Source organism: Terrapene carolina, unplaced genomic scaffold (genome assembly GCF_002925995.2).
Source record: "Terrapene carolina triunguis isolate 2854851 unplaced genomic scaffold, T_m_triunguis-2.0 Scaffold66, whole genome shotgun sequence".
Classification (NCBI taxonomy): domain Eukaryota; kingdom Metazoa; phylum Chordata; order Testudines; family Emydidae; genus Terrapene; species Terrapene triunguis.
In genome coordinates this window covers 85,461,399-85,488,238 of record NW_020664417.1, presented here as the reverse complement: position 1 = coordinate 85,488,238, position 26,840 = coordinate 85,461,399, and the positions used below count along the sequence as shown (strand labels likewise).

The following is a 26,840-nucleotide window of genomic DNA, read 5'->3' as shown; positions in this document are numbered from 1 at the left end:
GAGATTGCACTACAGTACTTATATTAGGTGAATTTAAATATACGATTTCTTTTGTTTTTTACGGTGCAAATATTTGTAATAAAAATATAAAGTGAGCTCTGTACACTTTGTATCCTGTGTTGTAACTGAAATCAATATATTTAAAAATGTAGAAAATATCCAAAAAGGTAAATAAATAGTATTCTATTATTGTTTAACAGTGCAATTAATGACACGATTAATCGCAATTCATTTTATTTAATCACTTGACAGCCCTAATTAATATACATCATACAAATCTACTCAATTTGAATTTAAAGTTGTAAAGTATCCTTAGCATATTGGTACAGGCTCTTTGTTGTGAATAGATTCTGAGCACCAAATATTCAGACCCAAAATCATGTATCTGGAACAGAAGCTTTACCTCCACAACATTCACTTTCTAGTTAATCAGAAACAATTCCATATCATTAGAATCATCCTATATAGCCAACTACAGTGGTTTCTCATTTCCACCTAACCAATACACTAACCTCACAATATCCTTCCCTTAAATCTCATTCTCTATGTGGAGAGGCTAGACTGTGTATCTTAGGGCTTGTATCTATACTTACTGGGGGATCGACGAGTGGCGATCGATGCATTGGCGGTCGATTTAGCGGGCTAGTGAAGACTCGCTAAATTGACTGCAGATCGCTCTCCCGTCGACTCTTGTACACCACCAGATCAAGAAGAGTAGGCGGAGTCAATAGGTGAGCATCTCCCGTCGATATTGCGTAGTGTGGACCCCATGGTAAGTAGAGCTAAGCTACGTTGATTTGAGTTACGCTATTCATGTAAGTCAAATTGCGTAGCTTAGATCGAATTTCCCCTGCAGTGTAGACAAGGCCTTAGTTAAAGACATGTTAGGGAACTATATCTTTTCATAATTCACCTCAGTCACTAATAGCATGGGGATAGATCAAGTAGAAATATCTTAAAGATTGTCTAAATTGTATTTATTTTTATTCACTATTGTAGTGCCCACAGCTCTGGTAGGTGCTTCATACATGCAGAAGGCAGGTCCCTGCCCCAGAGAGCTTAAAGTCTAAACTAAAATAGTTTACAAATAAAGGAAAGCAATACAAGACATGACATGTGCATGTGTGCACCCACATACACACATGGGTGTCTTATTCCTTCTTTTTATTGTATCCTGACCTCCTGGCTAGTTGCTATTATTTTATTGCTGATTAACTTTAATCTTTTCCTTTTGGGTTTTGTTTGGTATTTTAGTTCTTCTTATATTTAATTTGTGTACCAGCTTGTCATGTGTCAGTGGCTCAGAGTCTTAAGATATAAGAACATAAGTATGGCCATACTGAGTCAGACCAAAGGTCCATGTAGCCCAATATCCTGTCTTCCAACAGTGGCCAATGCCAGGTGCTTCAGAGGGAATGAACAGAACAGGTAATCATCAAGTGATCCATTCCCTGTTGCCTATTCCCAGCTTCTGGCAAACAGAGACCAGAGACACCATCCCTGCCCATCCTGGCTAATAGCCATTGATGGACCTGTCCTCCATTAATTTATCTAGTTCTTTTTTGAACCCTGTTATAGTCTTGGCCTTCACAACAGCCTCTGGTAAAGAGTTTCACAGGTTGACTGTGCATTGTGTGAAGAAATACTTTCTTATGTTTGTTTTAAACCTGCTTCCTATTAATTTCATTTGGTGACCCCTAGTTCTTGTGTTATGAGGAGGAGTAAATAACACTTCGTTATTTACTTTCTCCACACCAGTCATGATTTTATAGACCTCTATCATATCCCCCCCTTAGTCCTCTCTTTTCCAAGCTGAAAAGTCCCAGTCTTATTAATCGCTCCTCATATGGAAGCCATTCCATACCCCTAATCATTTTTGTTGCCCTTTTTAGTACTTTTTCCAATTCCAATATATCTTTTTTGAGATCGCACGACCACATTTTCACACAGTATTCAAGATGTGGGCGTGCCATGGATTTATATAGAGGCAATATGATAATTTCCATCTTTTTAGCTATCCTTTTCCTAATGACTCCCAACATTGTTAGCTTTTTTTGCCTGCTGCTGCACATTGAGTGGATGTTTTCTGAGAACTATCCACAATGACTCCAAGATCTCTTTCTTGAGCATTAACAGCTGATTTAGACCCCATCATTTTATGTGTGTGTGTGTATATATATATTTATATATTCAATCAGGCCCAAAGCAGCTGCTTCCACATATCTGAGGGCTTGTCTACACTTACCAGAGGATCAACGCTGCGGCGATCGATGCATCAGCAGTCGATTTAGCGGGTCTAGTGAAGCCCCACTGAATCGACCGCCGATGACTCTCCCGTCGACTCCTGTACTCCACCTGATCGAGAAGAGTAAGGGGAGTCGATGGGAGAATGTCTCCTGTCGACATCGCGTAGTGCGGACCCCGCGGTAAGTAGATCTAAGCTATGTCGATTTGAGTTACGCTATTCACGTAACTCAAATTGCATAGCTTAGATCGACTTTTCCCTTTAGTGTAGACAAGGTCTTAGAAATGTTTCTATCATTGAGGTACAGAAGGCTGCTACTTGAAGTTCAATTCATTTTATTGATTTAGCTTCCAATTCTCATGCTCAGTTCCAAAGAACAGCCCTACAATTGTTCTTTAACTAATTCTCTGTAGTCCCGGCTCTGATTGGGTTTATTACTGCAAGTTAATCTCCTAAGAGTGGGACTCTATGCTGTCAATACCCAAAGGAGAAAGAAAGGCTATTATTTAGTAACTGTAGTTCAAGTCAATTGACAGCATACGTCTGCACTGCCCAATTGTCTGGTATCTCTAGAGTGGATTCTGATTAAGAGTAATTGGACTGAAATAGAGTTGTGGCCACTGCTCCTTATAAATTCCTGCCAATTAATTATAATCCTATCCTCCAAAGCACTTGCAACCCCTCCCAGTTTGGTATCGTACGCAAACTTTATAAGTGTACTCTCTATGCCATTATCTAAATCATTGTTGGAGATATTGAACAGAACCGGACCCAGAACTGATCCCTGCAGGACCCCACTTGTTATGCCCTTCCAGCATGACTGTGAACCACTGAAAACTACTCTCTGGGAACAGTTTTCCAACCAGTTATGCACCCACCTTATAGTAGCTCCATCTAGATTTCATTTCCCTAGTTTGTTTATGAGAAAGTCATGTGAGACAGTATCAAAAGCTTTACTAAAGTCAAGATATACAAAGTCTACCATTTCCCCCCATCCACAAGGCTTGCTACCCTGTCAAAGAAAGCTATCAGGTTGTTTGACAAGATTTGTTCTTGACAAATCCATGCTGACTGTTACTTATCACCTTATTATCTTCTAGATGTTTGCAAATTCATTGCTTAATTATTTGCTCCATTATCTTTCCAGGTACAGAAGTTAAGCTGACTGGTCTGTAATTCCCCAGGTTGTTCTTATTTCCCTTTTTATAGATGGGCACTATATTTGCCCTTTTCCAGTCTTCTGGAATGTCTCCTGTCTTCCATGACTTTTCAAAGATAATCGCTAATGGCTCAGATATCTCCTCAGTCAGCTCCTTGAGTATTTTAGGATGCATTTCATCAGTCACCTGGTGACTTAAAGACATCTAACTTGTCTAAGTATTTTTAACTTGTTCTTTCCCTATTTTAGCCTCTGATCCTACCTCATTTTAACTGGCATTCACTATGTTAGACGTCCAATCACCACCAACCTTCTTGGTGAAAACCAAAACAAAGACGTCATTAAGCACCTCTGCCATTTCCACATATTCGGTTATTGTTTTTCCCCCCTCATTGAGTAACGGGCCTACCCTGACCTTGATCTTCCTCTTGCTTCTAATGTATTTGTAGAATGTTTTCTTGTTACCCTTTATGTTTCTAGCTAGTTTGATCTCGTTTTGTGCCTTGGCCTTTCTAATTTTGTCCCTACATACTTGTGTTATTCGTTTATATTCATCCTTTGTAATTTGACTGAGTTTCCACTTTTTGTAGGACTGTTTTTTGATTTTTAGATAATTGAAGATCTCCTGGTTAAGCCAAGGTGGTCTCTTGCCATACTTCCTATCTTTCCTACGCAGTGGGATAGTTTGCTCTTGTGCCCTTAATAATGTCTCTTTGAAAAACTGCCAAATGTCTTCAATTGTTTTTCCCCTTAGATTTGCTTCCCATGGGATCTTACCTACCAACTCCCAGAGTTTGCTAAAGTCTGCCTTCTTGAAATCTATTGTCTTAATTTTGCTGTTCTCCCTCCTTCCATTCCTTAGAATCATGAATTCACCATTTCATGATCACTTTCACTCAAGCTACCTTCCACTTTCAAATTCTCAACCAATTCCTCCCTATTTGTCAAAATCAAATCTAGAACAGCCTCTCCCCTAGTAGCTTTCTCCACCTTCTGAAATAAAAAATTGTCTTCAATACATTTCAAGAACTTGTTGGATAATCTGTGCCCCGCTGTGTTATTTTCCCAACAGATGTCTGAGTAGTTGAAGTCCCCCATCACCACTAAGTCCTGTGCTTTAGATGATTGTTAGTTGTTTAAGAAAAGCCTCATCCACCCCTGCTTCCTGATTAGGTGGTCTGTAGTAGACCCCCTACCATGACATCATCCTTGTTTTTATCCCTTTTATCCTTAACCAGAGACTTTCAACAAGTATGTTGCCTATTTCCATCTCAACCTCAGTCCAAGTGTATACATTTGTAATATATAAGACAACACCTCCTCCCTTTTTTCCCTGCCTGTCCTTCCTGAGCAAGCTGTACCCTTCTATACCAATATTCCAGTCATGCATATTATCCCACCAAGTCTCTGTGATGCCAACTACGTCATAGTTGTGTTTATTTACTAGCATTTTGAGTTCTTCCTGCTTATTCCCCATACTTCTTGCATTAGCATACAGACATCTAAGATACTGATTTGATTGCCCCTCCCCCAGTTCTGTCTTGTCTCTCCCTTATCCCTGCTATAATAGCCCATGCTCCCCCAAATTCCAACCCTTCTACCAGGTCTCCATGTTTTTGACTTACCTTTGGGCTTTGGTCACCTGCCCCCTTCGAACCTAGTTTAAAGCCTTCCTCACTAGATTAGCCAGTCTGTGTCCAAATATGCTCTTCCCCTTCCTTGATAGGTGGACCCCACCTCTGCTTAGCAGTCCTTCTTCCTGGAACAGCATCCTGTGGTCAAGGACGCCGAAGCCCTCCTGGTGACACCATCCTCGCAGCCAGGCATTCATCTCCAGGATGCATATGTCTAAGCCAGCTCCACATAGCTGGGGCACCCTCTGTGCGGGAGCATTCTCAGGTGGCAATTTTTAACCCTGTCTGGGCACCATAAAATTGCTTTATGATAACTGTGAACCAAGCTTCTGGCCTGGGTATTTTAATCTTTAACAGTTTAACAAGCTCCTTGTTTAGGTAGAACAAGTACAAGTAAACTGTAAATGGGATTTCAAAAGCAAAGCTGGACAGCTGCTTATAATGTGCTTATTAGCGTACAATCACCTGGAATCACCTTTCAATTCACATGTTTGTGGAAAGAAAGGAGTTTCACCTGTTTTTTACATGCAGTAGAATTCTGCCTAATATATCCCAAAATCTTTTGTAAATGTCACAAAGTCTCCTTGTGTTCAAAAAGAAGGCTAAGTCTCATAAAAATGTTAGACAAGATTTGACAAGGCTAGGCTGGTGTATCCTCTAAGATCACAGATATATTACAATGTAAAAGGATTTTACACACATTAATGACCTTGTTGTTCCACCAGGAAATTTTCTTTGCAGGAATTTCTTGATTTATGGTATGGGTGTCTGCTAAGCTGCTTGCTTTGTCTTTACTGAAGACTGTGCCAAGACTCAGTTAGAAAAGCTAAACAATTGGTCATAGAAGAGGCAAAGTTTTGGTTCTTCAAAATATTGTCTGAGGAGTGTTTTTTGATATATAAATATATATTCTTCAGTATGTGTTTGTAGTAAGTAGGATCTAGCTGCTGAATTCCTACTGCTCAAGTCTTCACTAGACATGCAAACAGCAGGAGGAAATCCATCAACAATGAACTTTGATTATACAGTTTCACAGCGTTTATTGCAGATGAGCAAACTGCTGTTATGAGTGGCAGTAATTTTCCCAGCTACAGTTAGGTGTGTATTACTTTAATTATTTTAGCAGGGAGCCAGAATTTGGTCATTTAAGTGTCTTGCATCATCACACGGTGTCAGTCAACATGACAATGTAGTGTGCTTAAATGTCAGTGTTGACCCCCGCTACAGATTAAAATGACTGCTGCTAACAATTCATACATTCATTTTCCCTGCTGAAATAAGTAAGTGGAATAACATGGCAAATGACAGAAAAAGGTTCTATGAATATAGAGTCTCAGATTGCACCAGGTCACTGAGACTGTAATTGCTAGTAAATCCAAAGAGACGCTCCATTCTTACTGTAATATAGAACAGTCTCAACCATGAAAGTTTCCTTGAATTTTATTAATTAAATTTGTTTTTGATTGTTTAATAACACAAATAAAAAGCAAATTTTCAAATGCAGGCATTTAACTACACCCTTGGGTGCATAAATTGGCATGTTTTAGGCAACAAAATACCAAAGTACACACCAGGACATACCAACTCAAAGCACCACTAGCCCCTGGCAGAACAGATGCAAAACCTGCAGACATACTTCCACTGCTGTGACGATCAATACCCCTCACGACACACTTTTCAAGATTCATAGGTCCTCCACATGCCTATCACAACAAATGGTGTACCTCATCCAGTGCATCAAATGCCCCAACAACAACTATGTGCGTGAAACCAGACTACCGCTATGCTCTCAAATGAACTCACATAGAAAAATGATAAAAGACAAAAACACCATATCACCTGTGGGTAGGGCGACCAGATAATAAGTGTGAAAAATCAGGACGGGGGTGTGGGGTAATAGGTGCCTATATAAGAAAAAGCCCCAAATATCAGGACTGTCCCTATGAAATCGGGACATCTGGTCACCCTACCTGTGGGTGAACACTTTCCACAAAGCGATCACTCTATATCTGACCTTTCAGTCCTAATCCTCAAAAGAAACCTGCACAACACCTTCAAAAGACAAGCCTGGGAGCTGAACTTCATGACTCTGCTAGCCACTAAAAAACATGGACTCCACAGAGACACTGGTTTAATGACAGGTTTCAGAGTAGCAGCCGTGTTAGTCTGTATCCGCAAAAAGAACAGGAGTACTTGTGGCACCTTAGAGACTAACAAATTATTAGAGCATAAGCTTTCGTGGGCTACAACCCACTTAATGACTCATTACAACAATTTGTAACGCAGCCCACAGTCTGCTAACCCTTAATTGCCCACTTCGTTTTAAGTGGTCTCCTACCGCATGTGTGAACCCCTTATGCTTAACAATATGTCCCAATTTGCATTTAGGTCAGACACTGGTTACTTTCCCCAGACCTGAAGAAAAGCTCTGTGAAGCTTGAAAGCTTGTGCCTTCCACCAACAGAAGTTGGTCAAATAAAAGATATTATCTCACCTATCTTGTCTCTCTCCATACAGCTGATCTGGGACATGGGTAGTTTGGCTGTCTGCAGGCAGGATGGGTTCTTAACTCTTCCCTGCCTGTATTTTGTATGGGGTCCCCAAAAAAGTTAGGAAAACTTTTTAAAAGTCTATGGTAGGGAAATAATTTAGAGACTCCAGCAGATCAGAGACACAACATCTTATCCATAAAAGGACAGAAAACTCCTTTTTTGTATACCAAAAAAGGGGGAGTAACCCCGAACCTCTTGTGGACTAGAGGTTTGATGTTCTATTTTAGAAACCAGTACAAAAGCAAAGCACCTTCCTTCAAGCCTTCAGTTCCTTGGGCTGCTACTGTAACAAAGTGTATATCATAAAATAAACCAACAACAGTATATACATTTGAAGTTCCCCTTTAAGGAATGTTGAGCATACAGCAGCAGACCTAAAAGCAGAACAGCTTCCATAGATATGTCTAAACGGCAGCTGGGAGTGTGCCTTACATCTCGGGTGGTCAGACATACACTAGTTCTGCTTGAGCTAACATGCTAAAAATAGCACTGTGGACATTGTGGAATGGGTGGTGTCAAAAGCTAGCCACCAGAGTACCAACTCTCCCGACGCCCAGGGTCTGAGCTTGGGTGGCTAGTCCATGCCACTGCCTGTGCCGCAACACCCACACTGATATTTGTGGTACACTAGCTTGAGCAGAGCTAGTACATTTGTCTACCCAGGGTGGGCGGCTTGCTCCCAGGTGCTGTGTAGACATACCCTAAATATACTCCAGCAAATTGGGTGCCCTACACTCTAAGGGCATGTCTTCACTACCCGCCGATCCGGCGGGTAGCAATCGGTCTATCGGGGATCGACTTACCGCATCTAGTGAAGATGCGGTAAAATCGATCCCTGATCGCTCTGCCGTCGACTCCGGAAATCCACCTCGACAAGAGGCGGCAGCGGAGTCGGCGGCAGCGGAGTCGGCGGCAGCGCGGCAGCGGTCGACTTTCCCGCGTCCTCACCGCCAGGTAAGCCGACCTAAAATACGCAACTTCAGCTACGGTATTCACGTAGCTGAAGTTGCGTATCTTAGGTCGGACCCCCGCTGTAGTGTAGACCCAGCCTCATTTTGGGCTCCTGAAAGGATTCATCTGGATCTACACTTTCCCATTCCCAGCAGATGTCACCTCATTTTATTAGAAAAACTATGTGTGAAGGGTCCAATCCCTTGGGACTGTCACCTGATGTGCTGAAATTACCTCTGAGCCCATTTTCCCTGCCAGCTTGGAACTCCAGAACCCTGTCTTGTTGAGCCAGACATGCTAGCCTGCTGCAACACAGACCCAGGTCTGAACCATACCCCCAAAGCTGCAGGCTTTAACTGAAAACCACTCAGCAGGTTACCTATCTCCAGCACAGACACCCAGTTCCCAATGGGATCCAAACCCCAAATAAATCCATTTTACTCTGTATAAAGCTTATACAGGGTAAACTTAAGAATTGTCCACCCTCTATAACACTGATAGAGAAATATGCACAGCTGTTTGCTCCCCCAGGTATTAATCACTTACTCTGGGTTTGTTAATAAACAAACGTGATTTTATTAAGTATAAAAAGTAGGATTTAAGCGGTTTCAAGTAATAACAGACAGAACAAAGTAAGTTACCAAGCAAAATAAAACAAAACACGCAAGTCTAAGCCTAATACATTAAGAAACTGAATACAGGTAAATTTCACCATTAGAGATGTTCCAATAAGCTTCTTTCACAGACTAAACTCCTTCCTAGTCTGGACCCAATCCTTTCCCCTGGTACAGTCCTTGTTAGTTCCAGCTCAGGTGGTAACTAGGGGATTTCTCATGACTGGCAGCCCCCTTTGTTCTGTTCCACCGCCTTTTATAGCTTTGGCACAAGGTGGGAATCTTTTGTCTCTCTGGATCCCCACCCCTCCTCCTAAATGGAAAAGCACCAAATTTAAGATGGATTTCAGCATCAAGTGACATGGTCACATGTCCTGTGAGACCACATTCTTCATTCTTCCAAGGCTAGCCCGCACGTACCCAGGGAGGTTTGCAAGTAAACAAAGCCATTTACAACCAATATCCTAGTCATTGGGAGCCATCAAACTTCCAAACCACTATTAATGGCCCACACTTTGCATAATTACAATTGGACTTCAGAGTTATACTTCATATTTCTAGCTTCAGATACAAGAATGATACATACATACAAATAGGATGAACACACTCAGTAGATTATAAGCTTTGTAATGATACCTTACAAGAGACCTTTTGCATAAAGCATATTCCAGTTATATCATATTTACACTCATAATCATATTTCCATAAAACATATGTAGTGCAATGTCACCCTATGGACTGGGAGAACCATGATAATTTGGGCTCTCTCCCTCTGGGTCCCAGAAGGTCCCCCCGTGACAAACTCCAACACTTTAAACCTCCTTTTTGATTTTTTTCCCAAGCCTTCCAGAAATAGTCTACCTTAGCATAAGGTGTGACATAAAACATTTCCAGGGACTGGCTTTTTTGGGGCATGATGGGATAGTGGGGAGGAATTGAATATGGGGCTTGTAATGGGCAACTATTTTCAACCTTAACTGTGAAGTAGCTACCAGAACTCCATAACGTTAGATTTCTGCTGCTTCTCCTGTGTCTGTGTTTACAAAAACATTGATTTGCATATAATGAAAGGTTTGTTGCTCAATTCCACTCACTGTTTGATCATCAAGTGTTTACCTAAAAACTAATTAGCATGTTTTCAGCACCTTTGGGGAAAGAATGCCTCATTACCATGAAAACAGAAATAACCCGTTTTCATGTAAGTTAAATGTTAGAGCATAAGTTTTAGAATCATAGAATAATATCAGACATTTAACCCATAGTAACAGGGATGTATCAGCCCTTTAAGTCTGGCAGAAGAAGCATTATTCTATTCTTTATAGGTTTTTATACCATGCTTATCACCGTTGTGTCCAAGCAGTTTCCAATGGTGCATTAAGCAACATAACTATACATGCCATGTGTTGTTTGTTCTCTCATCCTCTCTCCACAGGGAGAGGCATTTGCAGTGGAGTGTCTTGTTTTCATAGGGTTTCTCATTTTATTATTATGGGTTTTTAAATAAATATACCTGTTGCTCTGTGTTTATGTTAAAGAAGGCAAGATCTAAGAAATGTGCTTTGTACTTGGAATGGAAAGTGGTGAGGACTGTGATGGTTCTTAATTCTTGGAGGAGTTCATTCCACAGTCTTGGACTGCCCCCGGAGGAAGTTCTGCATGCCAAACATATGAGCTTTACTCTTATTGTAGAGAGTTCCATTGTGCCAGAGAGGCAGAGTCGTTGACCATAGTCTTTGTCCTGGAGCTTTACACGGTCTTTTAGCTATCCTGGCCCAGCCATGGAGCACTGTGAAGATAAGGACTAAGATCTTGAACTTGATTAGACATTCTATGGGGAAGCCAGTGTAAAGAGTGGAACACATGTGTGATGTGCTCGTGGTAGCCTGTATTGCTGAGGAAATGCACTGCAGTGTTCTGAACTAGTGGGTGTTTCATAAGTGCTGAAGGTTTTATGCCCAGTTATATCACGTTGCTGTAGTCCAGCCGAGAGGTGACAAAGGTATGAATAACTCAGTCCAGGTCTTCATCCACCAGGATGGGACAGAGTCTTCTAGCCAACTGGAGATGGCAGAAAGACCCTGTCTTTTTTTACTCACAGCTGTTGCTATTCAACAGCTCAGCATCATCAAGGAATCCAAGAGACTACAGATTGAAGTGACCAATTATGGATGTGAATCTTCAACCAAAGAAGGATGCACCATGGCAGCAAGCTCTTAAAAATACTTTCTTCTGCACACCAGTGTTACCTCTGTTTAGCTCAGATTCAGTTTCAGCAAGCTACTCTTCATTCATAAGCTGATCTCATCCAAGCATTGGGCCATCTTGGTGGTAAAGGTGTGGTCATTACTTCATTCCTTACCCCAAACCCAGGTATAGTTTTTAGAGCAAGAAATATGGCAGTTCAGGGAGAGTCTCAGGAAGGCAGCTACACATATGGGAAGCAAACCTAAATGGCTGCCCTTATTTATGGCCAAGATTCAACTTCAAAGCATTGGTTGGATCAAAGCTTCTTTTCACTCAGTTCTTGAGGACTGCTGAGCCTGTAGTCTCGAGCCCCGGGAATGCCTGCTATAAAAGGGACTGGCTGTACAAGGTGCTTCCTGCCCTTCGAATAATAAGAGACTTGAAGAGAACAGGAAGGCCAAAAACAGCCTCTCTAAGAGATGGGGAGTGTCTGAATCTCTAAGGGATTTGATATAGACCTTTTGTGGTGACATAGTGATCTCAGAGCCTGGGGGAAAAGCACCCCTGAGAAGGAGACCTTATGTTTGTTTGTCAATGACCCTAGCCCTTGAAAGAGTCTGGGTTACACTAAAAAGATTGAAGAATAAGAACCGGGGGGAGGGGGGGGAGATATATTTATATTGTATTAAACATTTCCACGGGTGTGGCCCTTTTGTGAAATTTGGCCTGCCACACTCAGAGTCACAGATACAATTACTATTAGCCAACCAGAGCACCAACCCACATCCTGCCTTAGACAGGTAAATAGCAATTTTGTTCAAATTTTCAGGAAAATCATTTGAGAAATACTGTACCACATAAATCCTTTTACAAAACTCCGTGTTCAACAGTTAAATGTACCTGTGATCATCACAAACAAGTTCCATTAGCCTTATCAACTGAGAGAAAGGGCCAGATCAAACCTGGTACACCTCTACCCCGATATAACGCTGTCCTCGGGAGCCAAAAAATCTTACCGCGTTATAGGTGAAACTGTGTTATATTGAACTTGCTTTGATCCGCCGGAGCACGCAGCTCCGCCCCCCCGGAGCGCTGCTTTACTGCGTTATATCCGAATTTGTGTTATATCGGGTCACGTTATATAGGGTCTGACAGACCCAGACCAGTGGGGTACAGGAGTCTGGTAGAGGACAAATATACTGGTCACTGGATGAGTAGTTTTCTGTTCCCTGAGTGACCAGAGCAGGGGCTGCACTAGAGTAATCAGTTAAGGCAGGCCGGCTAATTAGGACACCTGGAGCCAATTAAGAAGAAGCTGCTAGAATCAATTAAGGCAGGCTAATCAGGGCACCTGGGTTTTAAAAAGGAACTCACTTCAGTTTGTGGTGCGAGTGTGAGGAGCTGGGAGCAAGAGGCGCAAGGAGCTGAGAGTGAGAGGGTGTGCTGCTGGAGAACTGAGGAGCACAAGCGTTATCAGACACCAGGAGGAAGGTCCTGTGGTGAGAATAAGGAAGGTGTTTGGAGGAGGCCATGGGGAAGTAGCCCAGGGAGTTGTAGCTGTCATGCAGCTGTTACAGGAGGCACTATAGACAGCTGCAGTCCACTGGGCCCTGGGCTGGAACCCGGAGTAGAGGGCAGGCCAGGGTTCCCCCCAAACTCCCAATTGACCTGGACTTTGGGTTCTTCCAGAGGGGAAGGTCTCTGGGCTGTTCCCCAACCCACATGGTGAATCTCTGAGGCAAGAAAATCCGCCAATAAGCGCAGGACCCACCAAGATAGAGGAGGAACTTTGTCACAAGGGGTAGAGGTGTATAAGCAGTTGTGATGCCATTAGCGTCAGTAGAGTTCCAACCTCTTACTTTAGGTTTGAATTTTACCTGAAAGGTATAACTGTCGAGAATGTGATCTTAATACTGTGATCTGAAGCTAGTCACTGAGCCAGATTCAAAGGTGATGTAAATAGAAGTGCAAGTTACATGTCAGTAAGTGGGTATATGAATGTAAGTTGGCGTAGCCTACACAACAAGGGGTGTTAGTAAGTTGAGGTTATAGGAAGTAAGGACTTGTCTATATAAACATTTAGTTTTGAAACAAGAGTAGATTAAAGCACACCAGGAAACGTTTAGTTCCCGGCAGCAGCTCATATGGACAGTAAGGCCTTGTGTATACTATTGGGGTAAGTCGACCTGTTATGCTACTCCAGTTATGTGAATAATATAACTGACGTTGAAATAGCTTAGGTCGACTTACCGTGGTGCCTACACTGTTGTGTCAACAGGAGATGACTTCCCTTACGCTTCTCAGGGAGCTGGAGTACCAGAGTTGACCAGAAGCGCTCTGAGATTGATTTAGCGGGTCTTCACTAGAGCCGCTAAATCAACAATGCTGCATTGATCGCAGCAATACTGATCTACCAGTAAGTGTAGACATGGCTTCAGTGTGCAGCAAGCTAGGGCAAGATAGATTTACACTTCTGCTCACTGTGAACTACGTGTTCATATAGACAAGCCCTAAGGGCTGGTCTACACTGGGGGGGGGGATCGATCCAAGCTACGCAACTTCAGCTATGCGAATAGCGTAGCTGAAGTCGAAGTATCTTGGATGGAATTACCTGGGGTCCACACGGCGCGGGATCGCCGGCCGCGGCTCCCCCGTCGACTGCGCTACCGCCGCTCGCTCTGGTGGAGTTCCGGAGTCGATGGTGAGCGTGTTCGGGGATCGATATATCGCATCTTAACGGATAAATCGATTGCTAGCCGCCGATACGGCGGGTAGTGAAGACATACCCTAAGTGAGCATAAACTGATACAACTTACACTCCAAGGGAGTAGCAGAGTAGGAGTAGCAGGGGGGAAAAAACAGCAGGAGAGTGTAAAATAAAGTAGGTATCCCAGCGTTTCTTCCACTCTCTTGTTTGTTACTTTACTGCTACATTGTCCCTTCTACACCATTAGGGTACATCTAGGGTGATCAGATGTCCCAATTTTATAAAGACATACAATGCCGATATTTGGGGCTTTGTCTTTTATAGGTGCCTTTTACCCCCCACTCTCTGTCCTGATATTTCACACTTGCTATCTGGTCACCCTAGCTCAGAGGTCCCCAAACTGTGGTGCGTGCCCCCCCCAGGGGGGGCACAGAAGAATGTTTGCAGGTGGGCACAGGGGCCTTGGCTAGCCCCCATGGGGGGTGGGGAGGGAGCACCATCCAGCTCTGCTCCTGGCCCAGACCCCAGTTGCTGGCCCTGCGCTCAGGGCTCTGCTCCCAGCCCCATGAATCATAGAATCATCAGTATATCAGGAGGTCATCTAGTCCAACCCCCTGCTCAAAGCAGGACCAATCCCCAACTAAATCATCCCAGCCAGGGCTTTGTCAAGCCTGACCTTAAAAACCTCTCAGGAAGGAGATTCCACCACTTTCCTAGGTAACCCATTCCAGTGCTTCACCATCCTCCTAGTGAAAAAGTTTTTCCTAATATCCAACCTAGGAACCGACTCCCAGCCTTGGCCCCCGGACAAGGCTCTGCTCCCAGCCCTGCCCCAAGCTATTGCCCCAGCCTTGGACCTCTTACCCCTGTCCATGTCCCCCTCAGAGCCGCAGCCATACTCCCAACCTCGGCTCCAGCAGGCCAGGGATGGACCGTGAAAAGGAGTAAGTGGGGGTGAGGTAAAAAGTTTGGGACCATTGCCCTAGGTGCATCTACATTACAGTGAGGTTGTGAATGGAAGCTTGGGTAGATGTATCCACACTAGCCATACTCTAGCTAGTGCACTAAAAATAGAAGTGAGGACTCTGTGGCTCAGGCTTCAGTACTGGCTGTACACGTAAGTATGTACCATGTACTGAAGACTGTACTATGGTGTCCTCACTTCTATTTTTAGCAAGCTAGCTACAGTACAGCTAGCATGGGTACATCTACACAAGCTGCCATTCACACACCCCAGCTGCAATATGGACATATTATATTTTGCATCCATTGAGAAGGGACTTCAGATTATGCTGAATTGTTCCATACTGGTTAGTGGTATTATGTGAACAACAGGAATCAAGCTGAGAACACCACATTCATTTCCTCATATAATGTAACCTGATTTGAATCTAACTGATCACCAGAGGTAAAAGGCTGGTGCATTAACTCATGATTTGCAAAGTAATTTATTTTGATTCTAAATAATCTGGATTGGATTTATTTTGTAGATCTTGTCCATCTATTTTTTCCCCTTTTTTCTTTATTTTTGACCTTGCAGGCAGGAAGAGAAGAAAATAAAGTCCCAGTTAACTGAAGGACCTGTGAAAAATGAACGTGTTTTAGATCTACAGAAAAAGATTACAGAGAAAACTATGGAGCGTAAAAAGCAAGCTGAAATCTTAAAGATTACACCCCAGAAAGATGGTGCAGGGCCAGGGAGATCTTGGGAGTCATATGAAGTAAGTAAATAAGTATTACAATAAATAGTCATGATGGAATTTTTTTTTAAGTTTCAGTTAGCACAATGGAAGTGTGACAGATATGGCAATTTCTTGCAATATTCTTGGGAGACCTTATTGAATTAAGTTAAGTATTTTTGGGGTCCATTGTATTAAATGAATGGTTTATTTCTTATTGTGGGCCAGAATTGTATGTAACCTCTCAAGGGGAGAGATGTAACGGATGTGAGACTTGGGGTTACAAAGGACTATTTTGAACAATGTGCCAGACAAGAATGGACTTTAGGAACAAAGTCTAGTGGAGGCTAGTGAAGATTAGAAGGAGAAAACGGCAGACTCGGGATGATATGTTCTCGGAGCTCCAGATGTCCTCCCACGCTGACAGAGCACAGCAGAATGCGTGGAGGCAGACAATGTCAGAGTGCAGAAAAGCACAATATGAATGAGAGGAGAGGTGGCAGGCTGAATCGCGGGCTGAAGAGAGCAAGTGGCAGGCTGAAGAGGATAGGTGGCGTCAGATTGCTGACAGAAGGCAAGAGTCGATGCTCCGGCTGCTGGAGCATCAAACTGATATGCTCCAGCATATGGTTGAGCTGCAGGAAAGGCAGCAGGAGCAGAAACCACCGCTACATCCCCTGTGTAACCAACAGCCCTCCTCCCCAAGTTCCGCAGCCTCCTCACCCAGACACCCAAGAAGAGGATTGCCCAAGCATCAGAAGGCTGGCCTTCAATAAGTGTTAAAGTTTTAAAGTTTTAAAGTGCAGTCTGTCCTTGTCCTTCCCTCCTCCCCCACCCCTCCCGGGCTACCTTGGCAGTTATCCTATTTGTGTGATGAATTAATAAAGAATCCATGAATGTGAAGTAACAATGACTTTATTGCCTCTGCAAGCGGTGCTCAAAGTGGGGAGGGGAGAGTGGTTAGCTTACAGGGAAGTAGAGTGAACCGGGGGGGTGGTTCATCAAGGAGAAACAAACAGAAGTTTCACTCCGTAGCCTGGCCAGTCACAAAACTGGTTTTCAAAGCTTCTCTGATGCACACCGTGCCCTGCTGTACTCTTCTAACCACCCTGGTGTCTGGCTGCGTGTAATCGGCGGCCAGGCGATTTGCCTCAACCTCCCACCCCGCCATAAATGTCTCCCCCTTACTCTCACAGATATTGTGGAGCGCACAGCAAGCAGCAATAACAATGGGGATATTGGTTTCGCTGAAGTCTATCCGAGTCAGTAAACTGCACCAGCGCGCTTTTAAACGTCTAAATGCACATTCTACCACCATTCTGCACTTGCTCAGCCTATAGTTGAACAGGTCCTGACTACTGTCCAGACTGCCTGTGTACGGCTTCATGAGCCATGGCATTAAGGGGTAGGCTGGGTTCCCAAGGATAACGATAGGCATTTCAACATCCCCAACGGTTATTTTCTGGTCCGCGAAGAAAGTCCCTTCCTCCAGCTTTTGAAACAGACCAGAGTTCCTGAAGACGCGAGCATCATGTACCTTTCCCGGCCATCCCACGTTGATGTTAGTGAAATGTCCCTTGTGATCCACCAGGGCTTGCAGCAGCATTGAAAAGTACTCTTTTTGGTTTATGTACTCGCTGGCTTGGTGCTCCAGTGACAAGATAGGGATATGGGTTCCGTCTATCGCCCCACCACAGTTAGGGAATCCCATTGCAGCAAAGCCATCCACTATGACCTGCACGTTTCCCTGAGTCACTACCCTTGATACCAGCAGGTCTTTGATTGCGTTGGCTACTTGGATCACAGCAGCCCCCACAGTAGATTTGCCCACTGCAAATTGATTCCCGACTGACCGGTAGCTGTCTGGCGTTGCAAGCTTCCACAGGGCTATCGCCACTCGCTTCTCAACTGTGAAGGCTGCTCTTATCCTGGTATTCTGGCGCTTCAGAGCAGGGGAAAGCAACTCACAAAGTTCCATGAAAGTGCCCTTACGCATGCGAAAGTTTTGCAGCCACTGGGAATTGTCCCACACCTGCAACACGATGCGGTCCCACCAGTCTGTGCTTGTTTTCCGGGCCCAGAATCGGCGTTCCACGGCATGAACCTGCCCCATTAACACCATGATTTGCACATTGCTGGGGCCCGTACTTTGTGAGAGGTCTATGTCCATGTCAATTTCTTCATCAATCTCGTCGCCGCGCTGCAATCGCCTCCTCGCCTGGTTTTGCTTTGGCATGTTCTGGCTCTGCATATACTCCAGGACAATGCGCGTGGTGTTCATAGTGCTCATAATTGCCGCGGTGATCTGAGTGGGCTCCATGATCCCAGTGCTATGGCGTCTGGGCTGAAAAAAGGCGCGAAACTATTGTCTGACGGAGGGAGGGAGGGGCGAGTGATGACATGGCTTACAGGGAATTAAAATCAACAAAGGTGGCTGTGCATCAGGGAGAAACACAAACAACTGTCACACAGAATGGACCAGCCAAAGATTGAACTCAAAACCCTGGGTTTAGCAGGCCATTGATTTCACGGAGGGAGGGGGAAGCAAATGAATACAGAACAAATCTGGTCCATCTATCTTTTACATCTTAGCTGGCAGCAGACAGTGCAGCATGACTGATAGCCATCGGCATCTTCTGGGTGCTTGCCAAAAGATGCTGCATTATGATTGCTAGCCATCATCGTCAAGACGGTGCAATAGGACTGCCGGCAGGACTGAGTCTCCAGGAGACAAAACATGTCTGCCCAGGCGCCTCTGACCGAACTCACTGAGGAGTACGATGACGATGGATACCAATCATAATACACCATCTACTGCCAAAAGGCAAGGAGCTGCTGCTGTATAGCAATGCAGTCTCACGTCTGCCGGCACCCAAATAGCCGATGACGGCTACCAGTCATACTGCACCGTCTACTGCCAAAAGGCAATTAGCTGCTGCTGTGTAGCAATGCAGTACCACATCTGCCGGCACCTAGATGACATATGGTGACGGTGAGCTGAGCTGAGCGGGCTCCATGCTTGCCGTGGTATGTCATCTGCACAGGTAACCCAGGAAAAAAGGCGCGAAACGATTGTCTGCTCTTGCTCTCACGGGGAGGGGGAAGGGGGGGCTAACAACATGTACCCAGAATCCCCCGCGACACTGTTTTTGCCTCATCAGGCATTGGGATCTCAACCCAGAATTCCAATGGGCGGCGGAGACTGCGGGAACTGTGGGATAGCTACCCACAGTGCAACGCTCCGGAAGTCGACGCTAGCCTCAGTACTGTGGATGCGGTCCGCCGACTTAATGCACTTAGAGCATTTTATGTGGGGACACACACAATCGACTGTATAAAAACGATTTCTATAAAACCGGCTTCTATAAATTCGACCTAATTTCATAGTGTAGACATACCCTTAGTGTAGACAGGGAACTGTACAGCCTGGAAAAATCTTGGTTCACAGGGATAGAGATGTGAGCGTCTACCCAACAGAGGTGATGGCTGGGGAGTCGGGAACCTACAGGGGTACCCTTAAGGGACCACAAAGGGGAAATACAGGTGCAGTTGCCGTGAACTTGTGATAGGAAGATTAGAGATAAATGGACTAATCTATTGAAATAATAACTATAGCCTATTTTGTTAGGAGACTTGGCAGAACTGAATTCACAGCCTAGGGGAAAGCTGTATTTTTCAGATATAAATAGTACAATCATGTAAACCAGGGGTCCTCAAGCTTCATTGCACCTTGACCCACTTCTGACAACAAAAATTACTACACAACCCTGGGCAGTGGGGTTCGGGCTTTGGCTTCGGCCCCGGGCAATGGGGCTCAGGCTTTGGCTTTGGCTCCACACCCCAGCAAGTCTAACACCAGCCCTGGTGACCCCCATTAAAATGGGGTCCCAACCCACTTTGGGGTCCCGACCCACAGTTTGAGAACCACCGATATAAGCCTTTCACAGGATTGCTCACTGCAGCTTCAGAATCTCCATTTAAGGGACAAATCCAGTAAAACATTTAAGCATGTGCTTAACTTTAAGCACATACTTAAGTCCATCCCATTTCAGCAAAGAAAAGTATTTGGGGCCTTATTCAGGAGAGTATTTAAGTGGGCCCTAAATAGGGGTGCTTTCCATAATAGAGGCCTTACAGAAGGGCAGATGCAATAATTAGAGGCCTCAAAGGAAAACTGCAGTGTAATAAAGATATTCAAATCACTACAAAGAATAAGACACATTTTGAAATAAAAAAGAATTATAAACCTATAGATAGGATCCTTGACAGTATAAATGTAGAATATGACTGTAAATGCAGCTATCATTTGAAGCCTAAGAGTTCCATAACTGTTGTGAAGTTCTACTCTTTTGTTTAACTTTACACTTTAAATATCACAAGATGTTAGTCCTCTTCCTCTTCCTTCCACTCAAGTCCTAAGGCACATAGCACTAAAAATCACTTTTTAATTCAATATAAAGTATAAATAAAACACAGGTCAGCAGAAGATATTAGGTTTGCTCTAGTCCCCATCATTGCTGCTTGGGTCTACACAGCCCTGGCCAAATTTTATTTCAGAGAACAAGGCAAACTCTTGTCAGTTACACCCAGCACCCATTTAGTCCAATTGTGTTGTATGGGTTTAACTTAGAGCAGAAAATGGTCCAGTATCTAGCAGGATAGTAAGCCCTTTTTCTGTGCAATAACTCCAACATGCATGCCGCTTGTACTGCCCACCTTTTTGATGCCTTACCTCTCTATTCCTGAATACACTGAAAGTAGAAGTTCCCCTCTTGGTGTTGAAATGCCAGGACCAAATTTTGGCCTCACTTACACCTATGTACGCCCTTTGAACTCAGTGGGTTTGTACAGGTGTGAATGAGTGCAGAATTTGCTCCACACACACATTTTTAACACTGTTAAATTAATAACAAAATAGAATTTATATTACAGTTTAGAAAACTGAAGACAAATGTGTTGTAAAAGAGAGAAGTTGTTCTAGCATTGTTGGAGGCAATTAGATGATAACGTTGCTTTGTCTGTCAATGCGGGTCTTTTCTGGAATACAGTCTTTGTGAACCTAACTGTTGAATCAGAACACCTGTAAAGTTTGATATAGGAGATATATGTATGCATCTGAGTGTTGAAATAGGACTACCAGGATAAACTTCTGAGAGGGAGATAACATAAGAAAGAGAAAATGGAGAATAACAATCCAAATGTAGTTTGGTTTTGTCTTGGCCTAAGATTTTGTACTGTGCTCAATCTAGTCAGCGTTTCTCAAATGTGGACACCGTCGCCGCATGTGGCCACCAGGGTTTTTTTTTGTGGCCACAGCCTCCTGGGCAGTGATTGGAGGGGGGGCGGCAAAGCATTCACCCCTTCCCCGGAGCCACCAGTAGGAGTTGGGCCCTGGCCCCCTCTGGAGCCACAAAAACCAGAGTAGCAGGCAGCCAGTGTGAGTTCCCCCCTTTCCAAGGGAAGGGGAAATGGGGCTTGGGTGACCAGACAGCAAATGTGAAAAATCAGGACAGGGGGTGGTGGGTAATAGGAGCCTATATAAGAAAAAGACCCAAAAATCAGGACTGTCCCTATAAAATTGGGACATCTGGTCACCCTAAGTGGGGCTCAGGCTTCAGCCCTGGGGCATTGGGCAGCAGGCTCCGGCAATGGGGTTTCGGGCTTCAGCCGCAGGGCTTCAGGCTCCATCCCCCAGCCGCAGGGCTTTGGGTTCCAGCCCCGTGCTCACCCCTCCCCGCATCACCCATGACCCCTGCTGCCCTTCCCCAGCCCTCCATTGCTCCCAGCCCCTGCTGCCTCCCTACCCACCTCTCCATTCAGAGCTTAATTTGTCCCCCAGCTTGCCCGGGCTGAGTAAGTCTGCGGTGAAAAGCGATATTACCAAACCTACAAATATCAGTTTTCACAGGAGCAGACTTACTAGCTAGCAAGTCAAAAAAGAAAAAATTAAACTCAGAAAGGAGACAAGAAAACAAAGGAAACAACAACAAAAAAAAGAAGAACATGCAAAGCAGCTTATTTTGTTTCTATTCTGTTTAGGTCCAGTAAAGAATAGAGACAACTGTACGTTACTTTTGAGTTTGAAAAAAATGCTACATAAATAAATTACAATGATTTGGACATGGATATGTGCATATTTATTTGTCTTTCCTAAAGTTAAGTAAGTATTTTAGGAAAAATTGTCAGAGCAGCCACCATCAAGAGCTGGTGGCCGCACTCTAAGGCCACCAAAAGATTTCTTGTGAGAACCCCTTCTAGACTAAACAAATTGTGCACCCAGCCTCAGTTTGTTTCTATTCATCACGGCCATTATGAAGTTGCTGTGCTTGCCCCAATGATGGTATCAAATGGAATATTTGTCTGCCAGCCATCCAGATTGTCTGAAAATTCATTCCATAATCTGATTAGTCACTCATGTTTGTACTATGATCATCTGTCTTTCATTTCTGCAGAACTCTCTGCAAGAGCCCCACTGGAAAGAGTTGGAAGAGAGTCGGGAACAACAGTCCAAGATGCTTCAGAATGGCTTAATGTCCAGAGAAACAGCTCAGAAAATGACTGCATATCAGGCTGCAAGAATTGGAGCCACTTCTTGTATATTGAGATAATAGGTAAAATGAAATGACTCTGGACAAAATCCAGACCCAGTGGAGATGGGAGCACTTCCTACTGTGACTGCTAATGCCAGGGTTGAATTTAGCCCTCTTTCTCATATGTGTAGGCTGCAGAGTCAAATTATGGTTGGCATAACTGAAACAGAATTTGGTAACTTGTATTTTAAATCTGTGTTGAGACATTTTTCCATTTAGAATTAAAACATGTAATGGATTAAATATTTACTTTGAAATGTGTTTGTGGTAACAAACTAACAGGTAAGAATGTTGTAGAGAGGACTTTCAGTGTATACCCTGCCATTGTTATATGCTATGCCAGTTGTTTGCTGTGTTCATTTTCTGAAATAAAAAGTAAAAATATGTGAAACAAACAGAATTTTTACTTCTGCATTTAGCTTTTCACAGGATGTGATCAACCACAGTTTAGAATAGGGATCAATGATCTTACAATAAGTACAGAATGTGATTACCTGCCCATACCAGTAGGTCAACCAGTTTCAACACTGGTTGTGGAGGAGCTAGGGAGAAAACCAGGTTTGCGTCCCAGGGTCCAATACAGGAAATTTCCAAGTGCAGACAGGCTCTCTGCCTCCCTTGTAAAACTGAGATGATTATAATGATTTAGGCCCCAATTCAGTATGGTACTTAAGCATGGGCCTGACTTTAAGCACATACTAGTCCCACTCAAGTGAAGTTGCTCAAGAAGCAAATTCCCTTCATCTCAAAGTGATGATAAGAGGAAGTAACATTCCTTATTCTCTTTAGAGAGCAGTTTTCAGAAGCAATCAAAACTCTGTTAGTCACCTAGAATTAATTTGACATCTATGATCATTTCTATGCTATTTCCATAAATGAACCTTCAAGTCATAAGGCTATGTAGGCATAATGCCAGAGGGGATGTAAATCTCAATTAAAATCTGTGCAGCAGTAAGAATATGTAATGTATTTCTATCTGAAATTTATGCCACTTACAAGATATTTAATTATTGCCATTGCAAATATTGAAATTGAATGAGATTGTATCTGACATTAAATACAGGGAGCTGCTCTTAATGCTCATATTGCATTACAATTCTTTCCTTTTACCAAAGGAAATCTAATGGGTTAAGGAATTCTTTTGTTGCCATCTAGCTGTGAAAATCTTTTCCAATATCTGCAATACTTACGAAATGTGCTGTATTTTTCATTAATAAAAAATGTTGCCATCTCTGGGTATACTGCAGATGATTTGAAGAGTTCTATTGAGCCAATGGGGTTAAAGGGTATCAGGAAGCCAGTGTAACATTGAGGCAGAAGTTCAGTAGGAACAATTCAGGGAGAAAAGAGTGGGAGCGGCAATGCTGAGAGAGAAAGAGCTGGATAGTGTGATCAGTGAGAGAGAGAACTGTGAAAATGAGGCCTGTAAGAGGTTGAGCACAGGGCCGGCTCCAGGCACCAGCTTAACAAGCAGGTGCTTGGGGCGGCCAAGGGAGAGGGGCGGCACCTGCGGCAATTCGGGGGCGGCAGGTCCCTCACTCCCTCTAGGAGCGAAGGACCTGCCGCTGAACTGCAGCCACCAATCGCGGCTTTTTTTTTTTTTTTTTTAATTCCGCGGGCCATTGCGGTTCTTTTTTTTAAATTTATTTTTTGCTTGGGGCGGCAGAAATGCTGGAGCCGGCCCTGGTTGAGCAATAGCCTATGCTGACAAGCTCTTTGGGGCAGGGACTATATTTTCCTTTGTGTTTGTCCAGCACCCAGTCTTGACTTGGACCTCTCAGTGCTACCATAATACAAATAGTAATGCTAATAGTCAGAACCCTGGGATGTTATGGAGTTGAATAGCACCCCTTAACCATGCAGCTGTACCTAGCATTTTGAGAGTGAAAGAAAGTTAAAGACAGAGAGCTGATCAGGAACGCTTTATGGATGTTGCCACAGGCACATCACACTGTGGCTCACTTCCTTGAGATGCTGTTCTGATAGGTTTCAGAGTAGCAGCCGTGTTAGTCTGTATCCGCAAAAAGAACAGGAGTACTTGTGGCACCTTAGAGACTAACAAATTTATTAGAGCATAAGCTTTCGTGGGTTACAGCCCACTTCTTCGGATGCATAGAATGGAACATATATTGAGGAGATATATGTACACACATACAGAGAGCATGAACAGGTGGGAGTTGTCTTACCAACTCTGAGAGGCCAATTAAGTAAGTGAAAAAAAACTTTTGAAGTGATAATCAAGCTAGCCCAGTACAGACAGTTTGATAAGAAGTGTGAGAATACTTAAAAGGGGAGATAGATTCAATGTTTGTAATGGCTCAGCCATTCCCAGTCCTTATTTAATCCTAAATTGATTGTGTCTAATTTGCATATTAATTCCAGCTCAGCAGTCTCTCGTTGGAGTCTGTTTTTGAAGTTTTTCTGTTGTAAGATAGCCACCCACAGGTCTGCCATTGAATGACCAGACAGGTTAAAGTGTTCTCCCACTGGTTTTTGAGTATTATGATTCCTGATGTCAGATTTGTGTCCATTAATTCTTTTGCGTAGCGACTGTCCGGTTTGGCCAATGTACATGGCAGAGGGGCATTGCTGGCACATGATGGCATATATCACATTGGTAGATGTGCAGGTGAACGAGCCCCTGATGGTATGGCTGATGTGATTAGGTCCTATGATGATGTCACTTGAATAGATATGTGGACATAGTTGGCATCGGGCTTTGTTACAAGGATAGGTTCCTGGGTCAGTGTTTTTGTTCAGTGATGTGTGGTTGCTGGTGAGTATTTGCTTTAGGTTGGGGGGTTGTCTGTAAGCGAGGACAGGTCTGTCTCCCAAGATCTGTGAGAGTGAGGGATCATCTTTCAGGATAGGTTGTAGATCTTTGATGATGCACTGGAAAGGTTTTAGTTGGGGGCTGAAGGTGACAGCTAGTGGTGTTCTGTTATTTTCTTTGTTGGGCCTGTCTTGTAGGAGGTGACTTCTGGGTACTCGTCTGGCTCTGTCAATCTGTTTTTTCACTTCAGCAGGTGGGTATTGTAGTTTTAAGAATGCTTGATAGAGATCTTGTAGGTGCTTGTCTCTGTCTGAGGGATTGGAGCAAATGCGGTTATATCTTAGAGCTTGGCTGTAGACAATGGATCGTGTGGTGTGTCCTGGATGGAAGCTGGAGGCATGTAGGTAAGTGTAGCGGTCAGTAGGTTTCCGGTATAGGGTGGTATTTATGTGACCATCGCTTATTAGCACAGTAGTGTCCAGGAAATAGACTGCTTGTGTGGATTGATCTAGGCTGAGGTTGATGGTGGGATGGAAATTATTGAAATCATGGTGGAATTCCTCAAGGGCTTCTTTTCCATGGGTCCAGATGATGAAGATGTCATCAATGTAGTGCAAGTAGAGTAGGGGCGTTAGGGGACGAGAGCTAAGGAAGCGTTGTTCTAAGTCAGCCATAAAAATGTTGGCATACTGTGGGGCCATGCGGGTACCCATAGCAGTGCCGCTGACTTGAAGGTATATATTGTCCCCAAATGTGAAATAGTTGTGGGTGAGGACAAAGTCACAAAGTTCAGCCACCAGGTTAGCTGTGACATTATCGGGGATACTGTTCCTGATAGCTTGTAGTCCATCTTTGTGTGGAATATTGGTGTAGAGGGCTTCTACGTCCATAGTGGCCAGGATGGTGTTTTCTGGAAGATCACCAATGGATTGTAGTTTCCTCAGGAAATCAGTGGTGTCTCGAAGATAGCTGGGAGTGCTGGTAGCGTAGGGTCTGAGGAGAGAGTCCACATAACCAGACAAGCCTGATGTTAGGGTGCCAATGCCTGAGATGATGGCAGAGTATTGCAGAATGCAAAACTTATGTTTGAATATTTAGAATACAGTAAGTCTGAAATGGGCCATACTGAGCTATCTTATTAAAATTAGTAACAGGAATAGAATGGACTGTCAGCTTTCACAGCCTTCTGCTGTTAGCGGATAACATTTTTCAGCTAGAGGTCAGTAGCCTTCCATTGCTGCTCAGGCCTCAGGCTTTGCCTTCTCCCCTCTCATGTAATGCCATAGAAGTCAATGGAGTTAGACCAAAGAAGAATTTAGTCTGTTTATTTTTCTTTTTCCCCCCTACTGATTTAAAATTTACCAGTTCATACTAGAGTTGAATGTAAAACCTTTTGGATAGCACTATACCAAAGATGTATCTGGAAAAAAATATTTTTAAAAAAATCCTAGAATGATATGGATTAATTAAGGACCTGGGTTCTCTCATCCCATATATCCAGAGCTAATTTTAGTTTGCAGGACATTTTTGGGGGTGTTTTTTTTTTCTTTAAACTGATCCATTGTTGTAAGTGGGTTATTTATTTATTTTTTTTAAAAAGGCATAGTCTTTGTAAGAATAGCTGTGAAACAGATCCACATGTCTCTGTTTCTCACTTTCTGGAGCTAGTTCTTATTCGTAGATAGATCTTTCATTTCCTGCATGAGAAACTGAAGCCTTTATACTTGAAGGGGAAAATGCATCCCGGATGCA

At 43.6% G+C, this 26,840-nt stretch overlaps 1 protein-coding gene across 1 annotated transcript in view; it reads left to right on the top strand.

The window, feature by feature from the left end:
* CFAP99 (cilia and flagella associated protein 99) overlaps window positions 1-22,333 on the top strand; it is an 85,284-nt gene extending 62,951 nt beyond the window's left edge. Inside the window, exons 14-15 of the mRNA XM_026648137.1 lie at window positions 15,587-15,767; window positions 22,178-22,333. Of these exons, the coding sequence (XP_026503922.1) occupies window positions 15,587-15,767; window positions 22,178-22,333 (337 nt within the window). The remainder of the gene's footprint in view (window positions 1-15,586; window positions 15,768-22,177) is intronic.
* Window positions 22,334-26,840: the final 4,507 nt, after the last annotated feature.